Here is a 24,242-nt window from a genome sequence, read left to right as displayed (position 1 = left end):
CTCCCTCATCACCTGACACCTGGCGAAAGAACGCCTCATCTCCCATCTGGGAACACTTCACCCCCAGGTCATCAATGTGTACTTCACCACTTTTGTCATTTCCCTTCCTCCCACCTTACCCCAGTTCCAACCTGCCAGCTCAGCACCATCCTCATGACCTGTCTTACCTGCTAATCTTCCTCCCCACCTATCCACTCTACCCTCCTCTCAGACCTAACACCTTCATCCCCACCTCCATCCACCTATTGCACTCCGTTGCCTTCTCCCCAGCCCTACCCCCTTCCCATTTATCTCTCCACCCCCCCAGAGGCTCCCAGCTTCATTCCTGATGAAGGGTTCGTGCCCGAAACATTGATCTTCCTGCTTCTCGGATGCTGCCTGACCTGCTGTGCTTTTCCACTCTAATCTTGACCGAGTTCATCTGCCTTCCCTATTAGGCCCCTTGCATTGAAATAAATGCAGTTTTAATTGATTAATCCTACCTTATTATCTGCTTTCTCCCTGCCTTCCCTGACTGTTTGTTTTAACTCCCTTCTGTTCTCAACTGTACCAGTCTCAGATTGATCTCTTTCTTCACTGTCTCCCTGGGTCTCCCCTTCACCCCCCTCCTTACTAGTTTAAATCCTCCTGAGCAGCTCTAGCAAATCTCCCTGCCAGTATATTAGTCCCCTTCCAATTCATGTGAAATCCATATTTCTTGTACAGGTTCTTGTATTCCAGAAGAGATTCCATTGATCCAAAAATGTGACTCCTTCTCTCATTCACTAGCTCTTCAGCCACACATTCATCTGCTCTGTCATCCTACTTGTACCCTCATTAGCTCATAGCACTGGGAATAATCCAGATATTACTACCCTCGAGGGCGTCCTTTTTAAATTCCTGCCTAACTTTCTATATTAGCCCTTCAGAATCTCATCCTTCTCCCTTCCTTTGTCATTGGTACTAATGTGTACAATGACGTCCTGCTGGTCCCTCTCCCCCTTGAGAACATTGTGCACTCTTGATCCTGGCACCAGGGAGGCAACACACCATTCTGATTTTTTGCTGCTGGCCACAGAAATGCCTGTGCCCTTAACGAGGGACTCCCCTAAAACAATTGATTGCTTGAAACCTGATGTACCCCCATTACATGAGAGCCAGTCTTGATACCAGAAAATTAACTGTTTGTGCTACATTCCCTTGAAAGTCAATCACCCCTATATTTTCCAAAACAGCATACTTTTTTGAAATGGGGATAGCCACAGACCGCACACCCCTCCGACCTTTCTTGGAGTTAACCCATCTACCTGACTGCGTCTGCGGCTTTTCTCCCTTTCCATAACTGCCATCCATCATACCCCTGAACACTTGTAAATTCTTCATTGCCTCTAACTATCGCTCCAACCAATCCATTTGATCTGATAGGATTCGCAAGCATTGACATTTATTGCAGATATAATCCTCAGTAACCCTTAAACTTTGCTGAACATCCCACATCCGACAAGAAGAGCATGTTACTCTATTAAAGGCCATTTTGCTCCTTCCAATCTTATTGCTCTACAAAATACTGCTCCAGGCTAACCTAATATTTTTAAAATTTAATCAAGCGATAGATCCCAATAAAAACACATAATCAACAAAGAACCCACTCTACTCACTATTGTAGATTTATAGCAAGGCTATACTTAAAACTATTCGCTTACCTGTTTTTGTGCTGTGACCTCTCCCAAATAGGTTCCTCCAAGATCAGTTGCAAATTTCGCTGTTTGTGAATTTTCTCCAGACTCACTACGATGTCCAGCGATACATGAATTCCAACAGCAAAGGCAGTGACTGCGCAGATTTACTGCTGTGTCAGTTAGTAGTGTGGGTTTCTTTCTCTGTCTTTCTTGGAGACCATATGCTTGCTGCCTTTGTCTGTCTTTCTCCCATTGAAAAATGCTGTTGTTCTGACTTTTGTTTTCAAAATTCCAAAACAATTGCAACAGCATATAAAACAGTAATTGCTGCTCCTGGAATTCGAGGAAATCACCTTCAAATCCTAAAATACCTCAAAAGGAGCAGCCTGTTACAACCAGAAATTTTTCCTGTCCTCTACCTTGGATTACCAAGGATTCACTTGGAATCACTGTCCTGGTGAATCAAATAAGTAGGGCTGTAGAAAGATTTAAACTAATTTGGGGAGAGGTGTAAGATTTGGGTGAGGGGAAATGTAGATTTTAAAAATCAAAATGTGGCAACTATTTAGATACCCATATTACATGTCTCGCTGCTCCGGAATGGCTGCCAACGTCATCAAAGACCCATCCAAACCTGGCAATGCTCTCTTTCAACCTCTTTAATGAGGCAGAAGATACTGAAGCTTGAGCGCACACACACATACACACACCAGCAGGTTCAAAAACCGCTTCTTCCTTTCTATTATTAGACTGATGAGTGTACCGTCTAACTTCAAATAATACTGATCTTCTCTAGTGCATATTGTGTGCGTTTATCCTGTATGTCTTAACTCTGTCTGAGTTTTCTTTCATCCTGTGATCTGTCTTGCTTTCTATGGTCTAGTGTAGTGTTCACAAACAAAGCTTTTCCCTGTGCTCAGATACATGTGACAATGACCCAATCAATCAATCATAGAGACAGGCAGAACAGAGTAAACAAATGTAGAGAAACAGAATAAATAAAATCAAAAGGGAGAAGGAAAGGAAAATTTAATGATTTCTTACTTGAATGCACATAGTATTTGGTACTAGATAGATGAATTGACTGCAGAAATATAGGTTAATGGTTGTGATCTTAACTCCATTTAGGAGGCATGGTTGCAAGGTGGTCAAAACTGGAACTGAATATTCAGGGATATGAAATTTTTTGAAAGGACAGGCAGAAAAAAAAGGAGGTAAAAATAGCATTGTTAAGTACAGAATGGAATAAGTATGATAACAAATGATTTTGAGTTAGAAGATGTGTGGAGGCTTTTTTTTAGAAAAAGGGAATGAAGGCACTTGGAAGGAGTAGTCTTTCGGCCCCACAACTGCAGCTGCATAGTGGGACAGAATAAATTTGTAAACATATAATAAAGGCAGTATATTAATCATTGGTGACTTGAATTTTCATGCAGATTGGGATAATCAGATTGACAGAAGAATTCAGAGTATTCAGGATTGTATCTTCGACCAATATGTTGTGGATTGAAAGAGGCATCAAGATGTTTTGCATCCGGCAATGTTTAAGGAGGCAGGTTCAATAAATCATGTCAGATTAAAAGATCAGTGCTTGGTCCACTACGTTTCATTTTTTTAGATTAGATCAGATTACTTACAGTGTGGAAACAGGCCCTTTGGCACAACAAGTCCACACTGACCCTCCGAAGTGCAATCCACCCAAACCCATTCCCCTACATTTTACCCCTTCACCTAACATTACAGGCAATTTAGCATGGCCAATCCACCTAACCTGCACATTTTTTTTGGACTGTGGGAGGAAACCGGAGGAAACCCACGCAAACATGGGGAGAATGTGCAAACTCCACACAGTCAGTTGCCTGAGGTGAGAATTGAACCCGGGTCTCTGGTGCTGTGAGGCAGCAGTGATAGCCACTGTGCCACCGTGCTGCCCATTTATATAAATGATTTGGATGTGAGCATAAGTTTATAGTTAGTAAGTTTGCAGATGACACCAAAATTAGAGGTGTAGTGGACAGCGAAGAAGGTTACCTCCGATTACAACAGGATCTTGATCAGATGGGCCAATGGGCTGAGGAGTGGCAGACGGAGTTTAATCTAGATAAGTGTGAGATGCTGCATTTTGGGAAAGCAAACCTAAACAGCACTTAAACACATAATGGTAAGGTCCTAGGGAGTGTTGCTGAACAAAGAGACCTTGGAGTGCAGGTTCATAGCTCCTTGAATGTGGAGTCGCAGGTAGGTAGGATAGTGAAGGCGGCGTTTGGTATGCTTTCCTATATTGGTCAGGTTATTGAGTACAGCACTTGGGAAGTCATCTTGCGGCTGTATAGGACATTGGTTAGGCCACCGTTGGAATATTGTGTGCAATTCTGGTCGTCTTCCTATCGGAAAGATGTTGTGAAACCTGAAAGGGTTCAGAAAAGATTTATAAGGATGTTGCCAGGGTTGGAGGATTTGAGCTATAGGGAGAGGTTGAACAGACTGGGGTTGTTTTCCCTGGAGCGTCAGAGGCTGAGGGCAGACCTTATAGAGGTTTGGTACTGAGCCTGGCTCTAATGTAATGACTGGTACATTTGGGTTCCAAGAGATCACCTGTGTTAGGGAACTTTCTAGTCCAAGGTACAGGCAGAAGTTTCTGTGGCGAGCAGCAAAAAATCAGAATGGTATGTTGCTTCCCGAGTGCCAGGATCAAGGATGTCTCAGAGAGGGTGCAGAATGTTCTCAAGGGGGGGAAGAGGGTCCAGCAAGAGGTCATTGGTTCCAATGTCGACAATGACATAGAAAGGGAAAAGGTTGAGATTCTAAAGAGAGATTAGAGTTAAGCGGGAAATTAAAAAGGGAGATCCACGAGAGTAGTAATATCTGGATTACTCCTGGTGCTACAAGCTAGTGAGGGCAGGATTAGGAGGATCAAGCAGATAAATATGGAGGAGCTGATGTATGGGAGAGGGATTCACATTTTTGGATCATTGGAATCTTTTTTGGGGTAGAAGTGACCTGCACAAGAAGGACAGATTGCACCTGAATTGGAAGGGAACTAATATACTGGCAGGGAGATTTGCTAGAGCTGCTCGGGAGGATTTAAACTAGTAAGGTAGGGGGTGGTACAGTTGAGAACAGAAGTGAGTCAAACAGGCAGGGACAAGGTAGGACTAATAAGTTAAACTGCTTTTATTTCAATGCAGGGAAGGCAGATGAACTCCGGGCATGGTTAGGAACAAGGGACTGGGATTAGATTAGATTAGATTAGATTACTTACAGTGTGGAAACAGGCCCTTTGGCCCAACAAGTCCACACCGCCCCGCCGAAGCGTAACCCACCCATACCCCTACATCTAACACTACGGGCAATTTAGCATGGCCAATTCACCTGACCTGCACATCTTTGGACTGTGGGAGGAAACCGGAGCACCCGGAGGAAACCCACGCAGACACGGGGAGAACGTGCAAACTCCACACAGTCAGTCGCCTGAGGCGGGAATTGAACCCGGGTCTCAGGCGCTGTGAGGCAGCAGGGCTAACCACTGTGCCACCGTGCCACCCACGGGATATTGTAGTAATTTCAGAAACATGGCTCAGGGATAGACAGGACTGGCAGCTTAATGTTCCAGGATACAAATGCTACAAGAAGGATAGAAAGGGAGGTAAGAGAGGAGGGAGAATGGTGTTTTTGATAAGGGATAGAATTATAGCTGTACTGAGGGAGGATATTCACGGAAATACATCCAGGGAAGTTATTTGGGTGGAACTGAGAAATAAGAAAGGGATGATCACCTCATTGGGATTGTATTGTAAACCTCCTAATAGTCAGAGGGAAATTGAGAAACAAATTTGTAAGGCGATCTCTGTTATCTGTAAGAATAATAGGGTGGTTGTTGTAGAGGGTTTTAACTTTCCAAACATAGACTGGGACTGCCATAGTGTTAAGGATTTAGATGGAGAGGAATTTAAGTGCGTACAAGACAATTTTCTGATTCAGTATGTGGATGTACCTACTAGGTGCAAAACTTGACCTACTCTTGGCAAATAAGGCAGGGTCGATGACTGAGGTGTCAGTGGGGGAGCACTTTGGGGCCAGCGATCATAATTCTATTCTAAAATAGTGATAGAAAAGGATAGACCAGATAAAAAGTTGAAGTTCTAAATTGGAGAAAGGCCAATTTTGACAGTATTAGGCAAGAACTTCCAAAAGTTGTCTGGAGGCAGCTGGAAAATGGGAAGCCTTCAGAAATGAGGTAATGAGAATCCAGAGAAAGTATATTCCTGTCAGGATGAAAGGAAAGGCTGGTAGATATAGAGAATGCTGGATGGCTAAAGAAATTGAGGGTTTGGTTAAGAAACAGAAGGAAGGATATGTCCAGTCCAGATTGGATAGATGAAGTGAATCCTTAGAGTATAAAGGCAGTAGGAGTATACTTAAGAGGGAAGTCAGGAGGGCAAAACGGGGACATGTGATAGCTTTGGCAAATAGAATTAAGGAAAATCCAAAGGGGTTTTCCAAATACATTAAGGGTAACTAGGGATAGAATAGGGCCCCTCAAAGATCAACAAAGCGGCCTTTGTGTGGAACCGCAGAAAATGGGGGAGATACTAAGCGAGTATTTTGCATCTGTATTTACTGTGCAAAAGGACATGGAAGATATAGAATGTAGAGAAATAGATCTTTGAAAATGTCCATATTACAGAGGAGGACATGCTGGATGTCTTGAAATGCATAAAGGTGGATAAATCTTTAGGACCTGATCAGGTGTACCCTTGAACTCTGTGGCAAGCTCGGGAAGTGATTGCCGGGCCTCTTACCGAGATATTTGTATCATCGGTAGTCACAGGTGAGGTGCTGGAAGACTGGAGGTTGGCTAAGGTGGTGCCACTGTTTAAGGGTAGTAAAGACAAGCCAAAGAACCAAAGACCAGTGAGCCTGACGTCGGTGGTGGGCAAGTTGTTGGAGGGAATCTTAAGGGACAGGATATACATGTATTTGGAAAGGCAAGGACTGATTAGGGCTAGACAACATGGCTTTGTGCATGGGAAATCATGTCTCTCAAACTTGATTGAGTTTTTTGAAGAAGTAACAAAGAGGATTGATGAGGGCAGAGCAGTAGATGTGATCTATATGGACTTCAGTAAGGCATTCGACAAGGTTCCCCATGGGAGACTGATTCATCAGGTTAGATCTCACGGAATACACTGGCCTCAAAGGTAGAAGACAGGGTGGTGTTGGAGGGTTGTTTTTCCGACCAGTGGAGTGCCACAAGGATTGGTGCTATGTCCACTATTTTTTGTCATTTATGTAAATGATTTGGATGCATGCATAAGAGATATAGTTAGTAAGTTTGGAGATGACACCAAAATTGGAGGTGTAGTGGACAGTGAAGAGGGTTACCCCCAACTACAACAGGATCTTGATCAGATGGGCCAGTGGGCTGAGAAGTGGCAGACGGAGTTTAATTCAGATAAATGTGAGGTGCTGCAATTTGGGAAAGCAAATCTTTGCAGGACTTATACACTTAATGGTAAGGTCCTAGGGAGTGCTACTGAACAAAGAAACCTTGGAGTGCAGGTTCATAGCTCCTTGAAAGTGGAGTCGCACGTAGATAGGATAGTGAAGGCAGCACTTGGTATGCTTTCCTTTATTGGTCAGAGTATTGAGTACAGGAGTTGGGAGGTCATATTGCGGCTGTACAGGACATTGGTTAGGCCACTGTTGGAATATTGCATGCAATTCTGGTCTCCTTCCTATTGGAAAGATTGACAAGGATGTTGCTACGGTTGGAGAGTTTGAGCTATAGGGAGAGGCTGAACAAGATAGGGCTGTTTTCCCTGGAGCGTCAGAGGCTGAGGGGTGATCGTATACAAGTTTACAAAATTATGAGGGGCATGGATAGGATAAGTAGACTAAGTTTTTTTTTCCTGGGTGAGGGTGTCCAGAAGTAGAGGGCAAAGGTTTAGGGTGAGAGGGGAAAGATTTTTTAAAAAAAGAGACCCAAGGGGCAACATTTTCACGCAGGGGGTGGTACTTGTATGGAATGAGCTGCCAGAGGAAGTGGCGGAGGCTAGTACAATTGCAACATTTAAGAGGCATTTGGATGGGTATATGAATAGGAAGAGTTTGGAGGAATATGGACCGGGTGCTGGCAGGTGGAACTAGACTGGGTTGGGATATCTGGTCGGCATGAACGGGTTGGATCGAAGGGTCTGTTTCTGCGCTGTACATCTCTATGACTCTGTCTGAGGAAACAGTGATCGTAACATGATTTGAATTTAGCCTTTAAGTTGAAAGTGATGAACTTGGATCAGAAACAATTGCACAAGCTTAAATACCGTATATGTTCCTATAGGTGGATTTCATGTGTAGGTTGACCCTGTATCTTAGCCAAAAATCTTGTATTCTCCATATATCATGTTTAAGTTGACCCAAATTCTTGACTGTTACAGATCAACATTTATGAGTCCATTCAGGGTCTTCTAATCCACCAGCCACCACGCTCCACTCCAGGTTTTCAGCATTACTGTAATGGTATGACAGTACAGGGCGACCACTTATCCACAGAGTCTGTTTCCGTGGTTTCAGATACCCGTGGTTTACATGTTACAAGCAATGTTCCAGAGCCAGGAACTGGTTTCCAATTTAAATGAATGGGTTTGCACCTATCCGCGGTTTCTGGCTTCCGCGGTAGATTTTGGAATGTATAAGGGGACTGCAGTGCCATTCTACCATAGCAGGCAGAATGGAGAGTTATTTTGGAGATAAATATTCAATAATGGCCAAAATGCTTTTTCCTTTTGTTCATTATTTTACATAATGATCTGGCTCTTGTTTGTCCATTTTTTTTGACTCCTACCAAGCATAAATTTCATCCCCTGGAAAACACAATTTCATGCATTAGTTGGCCCCCTAATTTAGGCTTTAAAAACCACCATCAAAATTCGACCTATGCACAACTATATCTGGTTATGGTAATGACAAAGGAATGAGGCAGAGCTGGATCGAGTGGACTGGGGGAAAAAATGTTTAGCAGCAAAGACCGTTGAGGAACAATGGCAAATGTTTAAGAAATTAGTTCATGGCTCAGGAAAGACCATAGTCCAATAAGGACAAAAGCCAATCAAGGTTGACCAAGTATATTAACAATAACATCAAATTAAAAGAGAATATTTAAAGTTAACTTGTAAATAATATAAAGACTGACAGCAAGACCTTTTTTTAAAAGTAGAAAGAGGAAGAGAGAAGTCGAAGTGATCATAGGCCCCTTGTACTATGTGGCTGGGGAAATAATAGTGAGAACTAGGAAATAGAGGATTTGAATTTGAATTCATGGTCGAGGACACTAATAGCATTTCAACATTAAAGAATAGTTATTGTATTTATTTCCTTCATTCCTTTTGCCCCTTAAATATTTTATAAAGTGCTGAGAAACTAATGGAGCTAAAGCCTCCTGAACCTGATGGGGGATATATCTTGGAACATTAAAGTAACTAGCTATGGAGATAGTGGATGCATTGGTAACAAGCTTCCAGGAATCCTGAGATTCTGATAAGTCTCAGAGAATTGGAAAACTGCCAGTGAAATACATTTCATTTAAAAAGGGAAGGAGACCCAATAAAAGGTAAAAGCTCATGCCAATTCACTTAATGTTAATGATTGGGAAAGTGTGAGGGTGTATTAGAAGGCGTGTGATACCAAAGCTTTTAAAAATGCATAACATGATTAAGCAGAGTCAGTATGGCTTTGTGAAAGAGAAATCATGTTTGGCAAATTTACTGGAATTCTTTGAGATAACAGGTAAGATAGCTAAAGGGGAAGCAGTAGATTAATATGAGTTTTCAGAAGTCATTTGCTAAGTTACCACACATAGGCTACTTAAGAAGACCCATGCTGTTAGAGTTAGTATCTTAACACAGACTGAGGATTTGCTAATTGATAGACAAAACGAATTGGGCTAAGAGAGCGTATTTTCAGGATAGCAGCCTATAACTCATGGTTGTCATAGGGATCAGTTTGGAGCCATGATTATTTGCAATATATATTAATGATTTGGATGAAGAACGTAAATGATAGTCAAGTTTGCGGATAACACAAAAATAGATGGGAATGCAAGTGGTGATGATGATGATGATGACAGTGTTCACAGAGAAACAGGTTAAATAAGCAGGCATAAACTTAGCAGATGGAACATAATGTGAGAAAATGTGATGTTATACACTTTCGCAGGAAGAATAGATGACTGAATATTATTCAAATGTCAAAAGACTGCAGAAGTTACAGATCAGGGGATTTGGGAGTTATTGTCCATGATTTACCACAAGTTCACTGGGTAATTATGAAGGTAAATGGTATGTTAGCATTTATTTCAAATAAAATGGAGTATAAAAGTAGGCAAGTTTTGATAATACTATACAAGGCACTCATCAGACCACAGATGAATAGTTTTGGTCCCTGATACCAAGGCTGATACCAATTATAGAGGGATTGCGTTGTGAGGAGGTTGAATCAGTTGCGCAAATACTACTTGCAATTTAGAAGAATGAGCAGTGACCTCTTTGCAACTTTGGGGACTTGACAGCATAAATACAGAAAGGTTTCCCCTTGAGACAATTCAGGATTAGAGGCTGTAATGTCAGAATCAGGGGATGCACCTTCAAGACAAATGAGGAAGGATTTTTGAAGGTATTGATCTGTCAAATTCTTTACTGCAGAGAGTTGTCAAAGCTGGGTCATTCAAGGCTGAGGTGGATGGACTTTTAATCAGAAAGAGAATCAAATGATATGGGAAAAAGCCAGGAAAACAGAGTTAGGGATTAATGTATTGGCCATGATCTCATTGAATGGCGGAGTAGACCCTATGTCTTTATCTTAATTACTGTATGCCAATTTGCTTGTAGCTCAGCTATTAATCCTAACATTACCTTTGTGGTTCTGTTTTTAATTTGCATCTTTTGCTGCTTAGACTCCCTTCACAGAACCTCTTTTTGTCCTATGTCATTGGTAACCACATGGACAATACATCTGGATCCTTCCCATCCCACTCCCAAGTTCCTCATCAGCCCGAGGAGCTATTTTGAACCATAGCATCAGACAGTCTGAGTCCAAAAGGCTGCACAATGTGGGTGGGAGAGAATAGTATCTATCCCCAAATTGTGGTGTATACTAAAGCTTCTTGCATCCTGCACCATGATGCCACAGATTGCTCATCCTCCCTGTGTCATCACATGAGCTGCAAGGACCTTTTTAAACCTATTGGATAAATTCCAAGGGCTGAAGATCTCCACCTCCTGGATTCAAATATCTATCTCTTAGACTCCTATTCTTAGCCAGGAGCCAGATTCCAAGTACCTAGCCTCATAGGTGTTGTGGCCCCCATCCGGCGCATAATGTCCAGGTATTTTGTCTTTCGTAATGCATCACACTGTTGAAAGCTCAGACTCCAACTCATCAACTGTGCGCCAAATTGCTCAAGCTGCAAATATGACTGCTGTGGAAACCTCATACTGCAGTTGCTACACATTACCTGCTCTGCTGTCATTGTTGTGCTTTATTTATCAGAACAGACTTAGAAGTATCGCTCAACAAATTATCTGTGGTATTGGGTGTTTTACTTAGTTAAGCAGTGAATTTAGTGCAATACTTCCATCTCAACGGTACTTGGTTATACACAGAGCAAAAACATGTAACATGTGGTCAATATACTTTGATAGAGAAATTTGCTTTGTATTGCTCAGTTGATAGCTTTTGAGGAACAAGGAAGAAATGGGGCTCTCAACAAAAGAGAAAGTAAAAGTGTGCATTTTTATTTTTATATATATAAAATATATATTTTTCAAAAAATCAACATCTCAAAAGTGTTTTGCTAATTCATTTTAAAGTGTGGCCATTGTAATGGAGGTAATGTGGTAGCTAATTTGTGTTCATCAAACTCCCACAAGCAGCAATTGATAAAGACGAGTTAATTTGTTTGTTTGAGAGCTATACATTGACCAGGACCAAAGATAATTTTCCTGGAATAGTGCCATGGGATCTTTTTCATCCAGCTGAGCAGGTAGATGGGACTTTGGCAAAAAAAGAATAATTGCAGACGCTGCAAGTCTGAAACAAAAAACCGAAATTGCTGGATAACTCAGTGGGTCTGGCAGCATCTATGGAGAGAAAGCAGAGTTAGTGTTTCAGAACCTCACGTGGCCCTTCTTCAGATGTAGTTGGGACCATTGTTTAAGGTCTAGCCTCTAAATCAGCACTTTTAAATGCTCTCCTTTCTCATTTTGCTTTGATATGTCAGCTTCTATTTTTGCATCCAAATCTTGGAATGGAACTTTAAGCCAGAATGTTGTGACTGGAGGTGTGTGTGCTACCAACTGAACAATGGTGGAGATGGCAAATTTATTAAGAAACTCAAACAAAAATCCACTATTTTCAAGAATAGACTTAGAAAATGTCCCATTTAAATATCAATCTTGTCTAGAACTTTTAATGTTTTTGTTCTTGTTTTTCTCATTTACTGCTATTTTGTTTCCACAGGGAGCAAACAATTAGCATTGAAAGTGTCAGGAATCTAGCTAAACCATGACAGACATAAAGAACTTCTTGTATGCTTGGTGTGGAAAACGCAAGGTCACTCCGAGTTATGATATCCGTGCAGCTGGTAACAAGAACAGGCAAAAGTTTGTTTGTGAGGTATGATATTTGTAGTTGTATGTTCTGCCAATTTTGACCTCTCTTCAATTTACTGCCTGAGACCTTATGTGTTAATAACTGCCTATACAGTGGCAACAGAAATAGCGAGTAGGGAATTTAGACTTCAGTGTTTTAAATCTCTGAAGTTTTTCTGTCTTTGAGACCAAGTTTGAAGTTCTGTTTACTTTGGGGCTAAGGTCAGACTTAGATAATTGCTGGTTTGAAACTTTGGAGGGGTAGGGATTTCACCTTGGGCTCAAATGCAATTAATCACACCAACGAATAAGTTAGTTTAAAATGCTTGCTATTCAGGAAAAAGAGTGGTCATTGTTTTATTCAATGTACATTAAAGTAGTAGAACGACAAAATATATTTGCTCACCAACACAATCTGTCTGCCAAACAGGCAACTACAACATCCGTTAAGGTATCCTGGCAGTTTAGTTTATGCTCCCTTCTCATTTTCAGCTAAGCATTCTCCTCCTACAATGCCATTTTATCATTATGTTGGCCCCTTCTTTCAGATCGAAGTTGTCATTTTCTTCTGTTTCTGCAGCGCTTGATTGTTTGTGTTAAGCACCTGTGCCTAGCTCTTGCTTTTTCCTTTCCTGGGAAAAAGAAAACTAAGTAAGAAGGGACTGTATCCTTCTGTGATGTTGTTGGAAACATTAGAGTCAACCTTACAGAAGAAGGGGATGGTCAAGCAATCTGAAGTATCCTCTTACAAATGCAGATCTTTCTTATAATCTTTGCTTAGATAAGAACGTGTGTCTGAATCAGTGTTTTAAACAAATAGTGTCATAGCTTTTACAGCACAGAATGCTTAACGAAATGTGACTTGGAAAGAAGAAAACTGAGAAAATATTCATCCATGACACTGTTTTATTTAGGTTCGAATAGATGGATTTAATTATACTGGTATGGGAAACTCCACCAGCAAAAAGGATGCTCAGACAAATGCTGCCAGGGATTTTGTCAATTACCTTGTTAGGACTGGAGTGATGAAAGCTGATGAGGTTCCTACTTTGAAGGTGGTTGCACGTTTAATCATTTCTTCATTATTTGCATTATTCTTTTTTTTTCAGTGAAACAGAAGCTTTATTTGAAATTTATCTTTTCTGTGTTGTAGTTTATATTTTGCTATTGAATCAATTCTATGTGAATGTTTCATAGTACCCTCGGATACAGATGACCTTACAATGCTTTAATAACTCTTTTAACCTTTAGAATGCTTCAAACTGCATTCTGTCCTGTTCTAATGAATTTATCAGAAACTTTTTTGTTTTTTTATGTGAAAGCTTGTGGACTATTAGATGAATGTTACAGAAGAGGAGTTTTATATGTTCAGAAGCTTGAACTTAAATATGAATTAAAGAAACCTAAAACTTGTATGTACCTCTATTTTATGACGTTTGTTTTTGGTTTCAAAATTAAGGAAGCTTGCTTAATTCCACCAGTTCCTTTCTTCATGTACTTGATTTTGGCAATCTATCTGATCACTTATTGACATAATACTCACCTATGAATATACACTTGGTGGATGTAAACTATTTAATTAAATGTTGATGGTTACTTTCTTTAACTTTTGATAGGGAATTGAACCCGATTGTGTTAATAGTGGTCAAAGTAGTGTGACGGAGGAATTGCCATTTGGTGGGCCTTGTGCTCCTCACTTAACTTTGAAAAAAGAACAAGGTAAGTCATTGTTTTTAAAGTAGGACTGTATCATGTTTAAAATGGACTCTGAACATATTCCTGTGTGTTTGGGAAATGTTACAACAGCAAATGAAAGGTCTTCCATGGTGAAGTTCTAGTTTTATTTTATGAAACCTAAGTTAATGTTTTCACCATTTGTGCCACATAAGCTGAGTTCATGCAGTAATATCTGGTCTGTAGTGAGATTAATGATCCATCTGCTTGGATTATTTTTGTATTTCCCTACATCTCAGTAGTTGTTGGACATAAATGCTCACTATGTATTACGTGCTAGTGCCTTATGTTATTTACGTAACAGTATAGTCTGTTTCACTTGAACTGTGGAGAACATATGGCCAAACTTCCCATCTTCACTTGCTTTGTCAATGACCTCCCCTCTATCAAGAGGTCTGAAATGGGCATACTTGCTGATGATAGCACAATAGTGAGTACCACCAAATGTGACTCATCAGTTACTGAAGCAGCTTAAATATATATGTAGCAAATCTGGACAATGTTCAAGCTTGGGCAAGTAACATTCGCACCACATTAGTGCCAAGCAACAGCTATCTCCAGCAAGAGAGAATCTAACCATAGCCTGTTGACATTCAAATGGCATTACTGTAGCTGAATCCCTCTCTGTCAACATTGTGGGAATTGCCATTGACCCGAACTGTATTGCAAAAACTATATAAATGCTGTGGCAATAAGAGCACGTCCGAGGCAAAAAATCTGCAATAGTTAACTCACCAAAGTCTGTCCACCATTTACACAGTGCAAGTGAGGAGTGTGGTAGAATACGTACAGCTCCAACAACACTCAAGATGCTTGACATCATCCAGATGAAAGTATGTGGCTTGATTAGAACCTTTGACAACATTCAACATTCACTTCTTCGCCATTGACGCATACTGGAGACAGAGGTGTGCTACAGTATCTCACCTTCTTCTGCAACAGCATCTTTTCAAATCCATGATGTTTACCACCTAGAAAGCAAAGGAGGCAGATGCATGCAAACATGCTCAGAAGCAAGCTCCCCCTCCAAGCCACACAACATTCTGACTTGGAACTAAATTACCACACCATTGTTATTGGGTCAAAATTTTCAAATTCCCTTTTTAACAACTCTCTCGGTGTTCCCTACACAAAGGACTGCAGCAGTTCATGAGCGCAGCTCACTACCACCATCGTTAGGGCATTTGGAATAAGCAGTAAATATTGATCTGGCCAATGACACCCACATCTCAAACAAATTTAAAAAAAACTTTTATTAAAATTTGGCAGCCTTGTAGAAGTTGTACTGTAAGTACAGGAATGTACTTAGACAATAAACATGAAGTAAGAATGACTACCATTGACATTATGGCTGCATTTGGTGTCTTGGAGCCCGAGTAAAGTTGAAGAGTGGGAATCAGTAAAAATGTTCAACACTGCTAGAGCCAGACTGAGCATAAAATAAGACGATGCTTTGTTTTAGAGTCCAATCCTTTCCACTCCAGTATAGTACTGCAGGGCTTCCTTTGGGTAGTCTACTAGTATCAACCATCTTCATCAGTGACAGTATAAGGTTAGAAGCAACATTCTGTCAAAGCTGCATATGAACCTCCTCCATCATTGTATCCATGACAATCAGCATCAACATTGACTTTGGGTTCCAAAAGTCATTGCCATGCATAGACTTTGGAGGTCCACAAAGCTGGAAAGAAAATTCCTTCTAAATTTTCCAAATCAGTCCTTGCCTTTCCAAATACATGTACATCCTGTCCCTCAGGATTCCCTCCAACAACTTGCCCACCACTGAGGTCAGGCTCACTGGTCTATAGTTCCCTGGCTTGTCTTTACCCCCCCCTTAAACAGTGGCACCACGTTTGCCAACCTACAGTCTTCCGGCACCTCACCTATGACTAGACAAATATCTCAGCAAGAAGTCCAGCAATCACTTCTCTAGCCATCCATGTTGTGATGTTTGTTTGTCTTGATGCTCAACTCTCTGTTAAACGTTGCTTTTGAAGTTCAAGCCTCTCTCTGGCATGGCAATCGCTGCTGTGTTTTCTGAAAATGAAGGCAATGGGTTGAGTTGATGCACCTTTGCTAAAATGTCCTTTTCTGTTAGTTTTCTTCTTGGCTAATTGAGCTTTCCGATTTGATTTTATCTTCCAGTGCATTTCAAAACAGTAAACATCCATCCATTGTCATGGCCATTGTTGACCATCTCCCAGTTGTTTGTGTCCACCATCCTTGTATCTCACTTGCTGCTATCCTTATAGTGGGGATGCAGATGTCCAGTGGATTGTGACCTGATAGCTAATTCACTGTGTGGTAGATCTTTGGGTATTCACCTGTCATTCACTGATGAAAATGACAGAGTTGTCACGTGTTGTTAATTTATTCAGTGTTCACTCACGATCATCCTCCAGAGCTCTTGCTTTAATGATCTTTTTCTAGTTAAACCAGACTTGTTGCAGAGAGTCTCCCAATTTGTTGTCGAAGATGTCCTCTATATGGTATGATACTGCAACATCGCCGATGTAGAGTAATTCTGAGGAACTTGTTTACCTTTTGTCTTGGATGTCAGGTGGGCAAGGCTGGACAGATTTCTGTCAGTTCTGAGATATAATTAGATGCTATCTGTAGGTGTCTAGAGGGCATATGATAATGATGCAAATTAGGAGAAACTGGTGATGGAAGAATTGGTAGCTGGAAATCGCAGTTTTAAAATTTTTCTCTTCAGCCAGCAAGTTGTTATGACCTATAATGCACTGGATGAAAGTAAGGTAGAAGCAGTTTTAATGGGTAATTGAATAAATAGATGAAAAAGGCAAAAACAGGGAAATAGGAACTTAACAGGGAATGGGATAAATTGGTTAACTCAATGAAATAGCTAAGGGCTAGGATCATCTTGTGCCGTAACATTTTATGATTCAATTAAGGCAGCTGTGTTAATTTTGATCAGGATTTAAATTAGGTAAGTTTTTGTGAATTTCTGTGTACCACATCCTAACTGGAAAAGTGTACCAAGTTATTTTGTGTCATGCTGCCATAACCACCTCTGAGGCATAATGGTTCTTGTATTGGTCTTAAACAAATCTCAGGTTTATGATGTGATGATTATATCAGGTACCAGCAACTTGACAGCATTATAAGAGTGCTACTAAATTTGATCTGACTGTTTAGTAGAAAGAATTTTCAAAATATTATTTAACTATTACTGTTTAAATGCTTTTGTGTTTGCAGATGCTGACAGTGGAGAGGGCAAGGGAGGAGGATTCAGTGGTTACTGGGAACGTGGAGCCAATTTAAAGGAATATTATGAGAGGAGAGATGAACAGGAAGCCCAAGCAGTAAGAGAATTTATATGGTGTTAAGAGCTGTATTGTAAATGTCTTCAAACTTGTAAAGAATATTTTCTGTGCAAACTTGCTAATAAATGAGACTTTTAAAAAATATGATTCTGCTAATTCTGGAAAACCAAAATAATAACAGAATGGTGGAAGTACACAGCAGATCTGAGAAGGACCTGGAAGATATACAATGTGGGGAAATAGATCGTGACTTCTTGAAAAATGTTCATATTACAGAGGAAGAGGTGCTGGATGTCATGAAACGTATAAAGGCGGATAAATCTCCAGGGCCTGATCCTGTATACCCTAGAACTCTGTGGGGAGCTAGGGAAATGATTAGGCCACTTGCTGAGATATTTGTATGATCGCTAGACACAGGTGAGGTGCTGGAAGACTGGAGGTTGGCTAATGTGGTGCTGCTATTTAAGAAAGGTAGTAAGGAAAATCCAGGTAACTATAGACTGATGAGCCTGATGTCAATGATGGGCAAGTTGTTGGAGGGAATCATGAGAGACAGGATTTGCATGTATTTGGAAAGTCATGGATATTCAGCATGGCTTTGTGTGTGGGAAATCATGTCTCGTGAACTTGAGATTTTTGAAAAAGTAACAAAGAGGATTGATGAGAGTAGAGTGGTAGATGTGATCCATATGGACTTCAGTAAGGTGTTCAACAAGATTCCACATGGGAGACTGATTAGCAAGTTTAGATCTCATGAAATACAGGAAAAACTAGCCATTTGAATACAGAACTGGCTCAAAGGTAGAAGATCAAGGGTGGTGGTGGAGGGTTTTCAGACTGGAGGCCTGTGACCAGTGTTAAGTCCGAAGGATTAATGCTGAGTCCACTGCTTTTCGTCATTTATGTAGATGATTTGGATGTGAACATAGGAGGTATATTTGGTAAGTCTGCAGGTAACACCAAAATTGGAGGTATAGTGGACAGCAAAGAAGGTTCCCTCCAAGTACAATGGAGTCTTGATCAGATGGGCCAGTGGGCTGAGGAGTGGCAGATGGAATTTAATTTACATAAATGCGAGGTGCTGCATTTTAGCAAGCAAATCAGAGAAGGACATACACTTAATGGTAAGATCCTAGGAAGTGTTGCTGAACAAATAGACTTTGGAGTGCAGGTTCATAGCTCCTAGAAAGTGGAGTCACAGGTAGATAGGATAGTGAAAGCTGCGTTTGGTATTCTTTCCTTTATTGGTGAGAGCATGTTGCCACTGTTGGAATATTGCATGCAATTCTGGCCTCCTTCCTTTTGGAAAGATGTTGTGAAACTTGAAAAGGCTCAGACAAGATTTGCAAGGATGTTGCCAGGGTTGGAGGATTTGTGCTATAGGGAGAGGCTGAATAGGCTGGGGCTGTTTTCCCTAGAATGGTGGAGGTTGAGGAATGACCTTATAGAGGTTTATAAAATCATGAGGGGCATGAATAGGCTAAATAGACCACAAGGTCTTTTCCTTGGGGTGGGGGAGTCCAGAACTAGAGGGCATAGGTATAGGGTGAGAGGGAAAAGATATAATAGAGACCTAAGGGGCAACGTTTTCAGAGTGTCTGTACGGAATGAGCTGCCAGAGGAAGTGGCAGAGGCTGGTACAATTACAACACTTAAAAGGCATCTGGATGGATATATGAATAGGAGGGGTTTCGAGGATTATGGGCCAAGTGCTAGTAAATGGGATTAAATTAGGTTAGGATACCTGGTCGGCATGGACAAGTTGGACCGAAGCGTCTATTTCCATGCTGTACGTCTCTATGACTGTGTGGAAGAAATATCATCGCAACTTTTTATCAGAACATTTTCTGTGTGAAATCCCTTGAGTTTTGAATCGATAATGTACTAAGTTATGTAAGAAAATTCAAGTGTTTAAAGAGATGAAACCTCTGAATAGAAAGTTGTTCAGATTGTCAGCTCAGAAATATGTTTGTACCTGTTTTTAATTTCATATATTTCAGTTAACCTGCATAACCAATAGAATAAATAATTGGACATGAGATTTCTTGGTCTCGTAGTGACGTGATCTTGAGTTACACAAGGAATTTTGACTTCTCACCAAATGTGGTTGTACTTTAATCAGTGATGTCTTCAGGTTCAGTAATGAGCAAGATTAGCTAAGATTCTCACTCCTGAAAGGGTACACCATGCTTGAAAACTCTATGAATCCTTGGCAAGTCGGAGTAGGGTTGCTGTCCACCACGATTTTCACCTGCCTTTCCTAGTTTTAATACTGGTTGACATTTAGGTGTACCTCTTGGTGTATGGTGAACTCTAAGTGCATCAGCACATTTTGAGCTTGCTTAGATACTTAATGCATTTATTCCTGTAATTATTTTATGATATTTCCTACTGTAAGGTTTTTTAAAACTTTGTCATGACAGCTTTGTATACATGTCTTTGTAAGAAAAAAAATCTCCCCTCCCTAGACTCTGGAATCTGAAGGTTTGGATTTGAATGCTGGTCTTCATGGCAACTGGACACTTGAAAATGCCAAAGCTCAACTTAATCAATTTTTCCAAAAAGAGAAGATTCAGGCAGATTATAAGTATTCACAAGTTGGACCCGATCACAACAGGTTTGGCATATTTTAATTTGAATCAGCTGAACAATTCTACAGTCATGAACTCTATGATTTTTATTTCTTGCAATTCTGAGATAGTAATTTAGTAGCCTTTCAATCCCTAATTGTCAAATGAGGCTAAATTTCAGTGATGGGAGCAATGTAGTTGTTGGCTTCATGGTTTCCCCCATGAGTGGTGAGTGCACAGCTGTGCAGGATAGAAAAGCAGTAATTCTTCCAGGGGCTGCACAATACAGAATAACATACATTTAAAGATGTAAGTGCACTTTTTGAGATTAGATATTCTTGCAATTCTGTCCTGGTTTACTGTCATAAGTGCAAAGATTGCCATTGGAGTAGCTCATCCTGGCTAATATTTAATCCTTGATTAACACACAGAGCTCTTTTCCTGGGAAGTTAATGTTATTAATAATTAACAAATCAAATGCAGTTTTATTGATTAAGTGCATGTATCTTTTTTAGGACTTAAATGGTGCATTGTAAATTCTACTTATTCCTTAAGCAGCTGAATTTATTATTTTTATTACGGAATTGAGCACTAGTTGAGTACATTTCAAGTTCTTCTTGCCATAAGACAACCTAGATGGCAACGGTCCATTATGCACAAAATAAACATTTGTTAATTATTCAACGGTAAATTTTTGTTTTTTTTTTCTAGTTTTTAACCTAGCTGTCCTGGACCTTTTTGTATCAACAGTAACTGTAAGTGCTGACCAGTAATCCTCCAGGTTATGGCAGTGCCATTCTGAACAATCCAATGGGTGCATAAGAACTTGTGTTTTCTGTGCATTTGAACTCCCACCATGCTTTAGGCAAGAATGTTAGTATCTGTAAGGGAAGAAAAGCCAGAAATGATAGAGTTCAGGGGATGAGCAGGAATGCACTTCGAGATTGTTTTTGCAATATCCAGCTGCAACATCATTATACTTTTATTGAGCTTGGTAACAATGCTGTAGGATGTAATTATAATGCTGAATGCTAAATTGCCTGTGAAGACATTTCTCCTCATTTGATCAGTTTGAACTGTTCAGTAACTGTTAAATGTTTAAGAAGTTTAATCTGTAGTATTGTAAATTTTGTTTAACATAAAAAGGTTAGCAAAGGTGTAGTCTACTGTTCAGTTTACATTAAGATATTTTGTTACTTTTTAATATATCAATATTAAGACATGAGTTGTGGTTTTCTGATCCTTCCACTCAGAAGTGACAGAATGTTGTTAAACGCTTTCAACACTGAAGGAGCAGGGAAATGACGTGATGTGCTAGCTTGTCAAAAAGATATTTGCAGGAAAAACGTTTTTAAATTTTATTCTTAAAAAAAATTTAACAGTTACAGCTAATGATTTTCTTTTGATTAAAAGCCGAGTTACTCCATAAGTGATGGTATGGTACCAGCATGTTTCTCAGCCAGCTTTCTTTGTTATATAGAGCTTTCTGTGGGGTAGTTGTCCAGTACCCCTATGAATGCTAAGAATATTTAAGCGTGTTATAGTAGGCACCTGCTATTTTGGAAAGTAAATAAGTGGATTTGTATAATTCTTTTAGACTTCAAGCTGCAATATATTGTTCAAAAATGATTTCAGTTTATTTGAAAATTTTGTGACAACTAGGCTAAATAGCAGGAATCTACTGTACAAAAACTACTTTTAGGAAAGTACTAAATTATCAGATTTCATTCTATTTCCTAAAATATTATGCAGCTTTGCATGGTAACTGTGAATATAGAAGATAGTAATTGTCTTTGGAGAACAAAAGGCAATGATGCACATCAGTGGGCAGAAGGATCTGACCTGTCTACTTTCAAGTGCGTGGCAAATATTTTTACAGCAGAGATGAATGGCATTTAGGTAGAAAGCTAAACAAAAGTGACGAACTTGTCACTCCTTTAATCTGTCATGGGGTGAGGTGACACCAGAAATCTCTCTTGCAAACATGTGATGTTGCTTAGGCTGCACTAAGCTATCACATGGTATCCTTCCATTGTAGGAATGATGGTTCAAGCAATCATAGACAGCTGTTGATTTCTGGTGTCACTTTTCCTATAGGTGTTCTAGGGACCTAGGGCTGATGGAGATTGGAACTTTACTGAGCTTGGCAGAGAAACATACTGGCATCCAAGAGTGGTGGATATTGGGCCTATTGACAGGCTTCTCTGAATCGTGAAGTTGCTGTGCTTGATCTCAGTTGACCCAATATAGGATCAGAAGTGAGTTATACAGATTCAAAACATGCATGGTTCTGAAAAAAAAGACTGGTTACCAAGAACTACATTCCAGGACTGAGTCATACAGGGTAACTTATTTTGTGCAATATCTTTCAAAATGCACAACCAAACTTGTTTGTAGATTTATGTGTGAACTTAATTTTAAAAATTAAGTTCTATGACAGTACCAGAGTTTATATGTTCTTAAGTGGAACTAGCCAGTCAGGAAGATAGTTCCGCCTCACTAGTTTTTCATTCAGATGCCAATGCATGGTTAAAATTACCATACATATGTATATAGAGTGCTGTGAATACAAATGCTCTTGTTTATGCTAAATGCAAGAATGGTTTTCTGAAATATATTTCACTGACATTTTTAAAAATTTCAGATATAATGCAGTCTTAAAATCTTTATTGTGTTCTGTCTTCTTTCATTTATATCAATGCATGTAATAGAGCTTATCTCTAATAGAAAATATCTTTCTGAATTTACTGCATAGATGAGTAGTCAGCTTAATGTCAATTGACTAAGACCAGAAGCTAAAAAGACTGCATGCAAAAGATTAGATACTTAAGCTAGAGCACAAAGTTCTTAATGAGCAGGAAATTCACTGCCTTTTGCTGAACATTGTTTTCTTATACGTCAATCCTTTATTTTGTTTGTATCACAGGTAAAAAATAGATTCATATTTCAATGTGAATTTTTAAAAATACTACCACACCAATGGATGGCAAATATTTCTTTAAAAAAATCAAAATTGGTATATGGCAAATGATGGGTCACCTAAGCTGCTGTACTTAGTTGTGATACACAGATGATGAAAATTAACTAAATTTGGCTTGTGAAACAATGAATTCCATACGATGTAATCCCTACCAGTTTTGGAATGGCCTTTGGCATCCTCCAGAGGTCCCCAGCATCACAGATGCCAGTCTTCAGCCAGTTTGATTCACTCCATGTGATATCAGAAAACAGTTGGAGGCACTGGATACTGCAAAGGCTAGGGGCCTTGACAATGTTCTGGCAATTGTACTGAAGATCTGTGCTTCAGAACATGCCGTGACCCTAGCCAAGCTGTTCCAGAACATTTAGACTACATTGGCACCTACCCGACAATGGAAAATTGTCCAGGTATATCCTGTACACAAAAAAAACAGGATAAATCCAACCTAACCAATTATCATTCTATCCATTTCCTATTGATCAACAGTAAGGTGGTGGAGGGTATCATCAACAGTGCTATCAAGCGGCATCTGCTCAGTAATAACCTCGCTGATGCTCAGTTTGTGTTCCACTAGAGCAACTTAGCTCCTTGGTTCAAACGTGGATGAAAGAGCTCAATTCAGAGGTAAGGAGAAAGTGACTGCCCCTGACATCAAGGCTGTACTTGACTGATTTATGGCATGAAGGAGCTCTAGTAAAACTGGAGTCAATGAGATTCAGGGAAGACTCTCCGCTGTTTGAAGTCATATTTGACATGAAAGCTGGTTGTGGTAGTTGAAGACCGTTAATTCAGCTCCTGGACATACCTGTAGGAGTTCCTCAGGGGAGTGTCCTTGATCCAAGGACGACTTCACCAATTGCCCTGCCATAAGATCAGAGGTGGGTTTGTTCGCTGATGACTGCACGTTGTTCAGCACCAGTCGTGACTCCTCCACCACTCATGACTCAGCCATCAGTGTTGTGCCAGTTATATAATAATTGGCATTGTTTAACAGATGCTTGTTGTATTTGTTTCTTAATCTCTTTGAAATATGAGTTTGTATATAGTTTAGACATCTGACGCTTTCAGAAGCTTCAACACAGGTAACATTTAAACTGTCCTAAAATAGATTACTGCCTTCTGTAGTTTTGCCTTCTGTGCTTGCTGCAGTTAATGCAGAATGCTGTATTGTCACTTAAACAAGTACAACTATAGTAAACAAATCCAATTTGTTTACTATTATTTGCACTATGGAGAAAGTGAATACTGCAGATGCTGGGGATCCTAGAGTTGAAGAGTGTGGTGCTGGACAAGAACAGCTGGTCAGGCAGCATCCAAGGAGCAGGAAAATCAACGTTTCAAGCATGATCTCTTCTTCAGCAGAAGCT

The 24,242-nt window shown here is 40.1% G+C and overlaps 1 protein-coding gene across 4 annotated transcripts in view; it reads left to right on the top strand.

Moving 5' to 3' along the window:
• Positions 1-24,242, top strand: part of dhx9 (DEAH (Asp-Glu-Ala-His) box helicase 9) — a 69,245-nt gene that overhangs the window by 7,595 nt on the left and 37,408 nt on the right. Inside the window, exons 1-6 of one of the 4 annotated variants that reach the window (XM_072573613.1) lie at positions 7,753-8,231; positions 12,174-12,329; positions 13,219-13,359; positions 13,921-14,023; positions 17,258-17,364; positions 19,794-19,942. In XM_072573613.1, the coding sequence (XP_072429714.1) occupies positions 12,219-12,329; positions 13,219-13,359; positions 13,921-14,023; positions 17,258-17,364; positions 19,794-19,942 (611 nt within the window). In that variant the 5' untranslated portion in view covers positions 7,753-8,231; positions 12,174-12,218. Of the gene's footprint in view, positions 1-7,752; positions 8,232-12,173; positions 12,330-13,218; positions 13,360-13,920; positions 14,024-17,257; positions 17,365-19,793; positions 19,943-22,015; positions 22,154-22,602; positions 23,500-24,242 lie in introns of those variants that run through there. The other 3 variants (XM_072573612.1, XM_072573614.1, XM_072573616.1) reach the window with 3 other exon arrangements.

The sequence above is a fragment of the Chiloscyllium punctatum genome, chromosome 7 (assembly GCF_047496795.1).
Source record: "Chiloscyllium punctatum isolate Juve2018m chromosome 7, sChiPun1.3, whole genome shotgun sequence".
NCBI lineage: Eukaryota > Metazoa > Chordata > Chondrichthyes > Orectolobiformes > Hemiscylliidae > Chiloscyllium > Chiloscyllium punctatum.
Note: the sequence above shows the minus strand (reverse complement) of the source record. Positions and strands in the feature narration are given on the sequence as shown.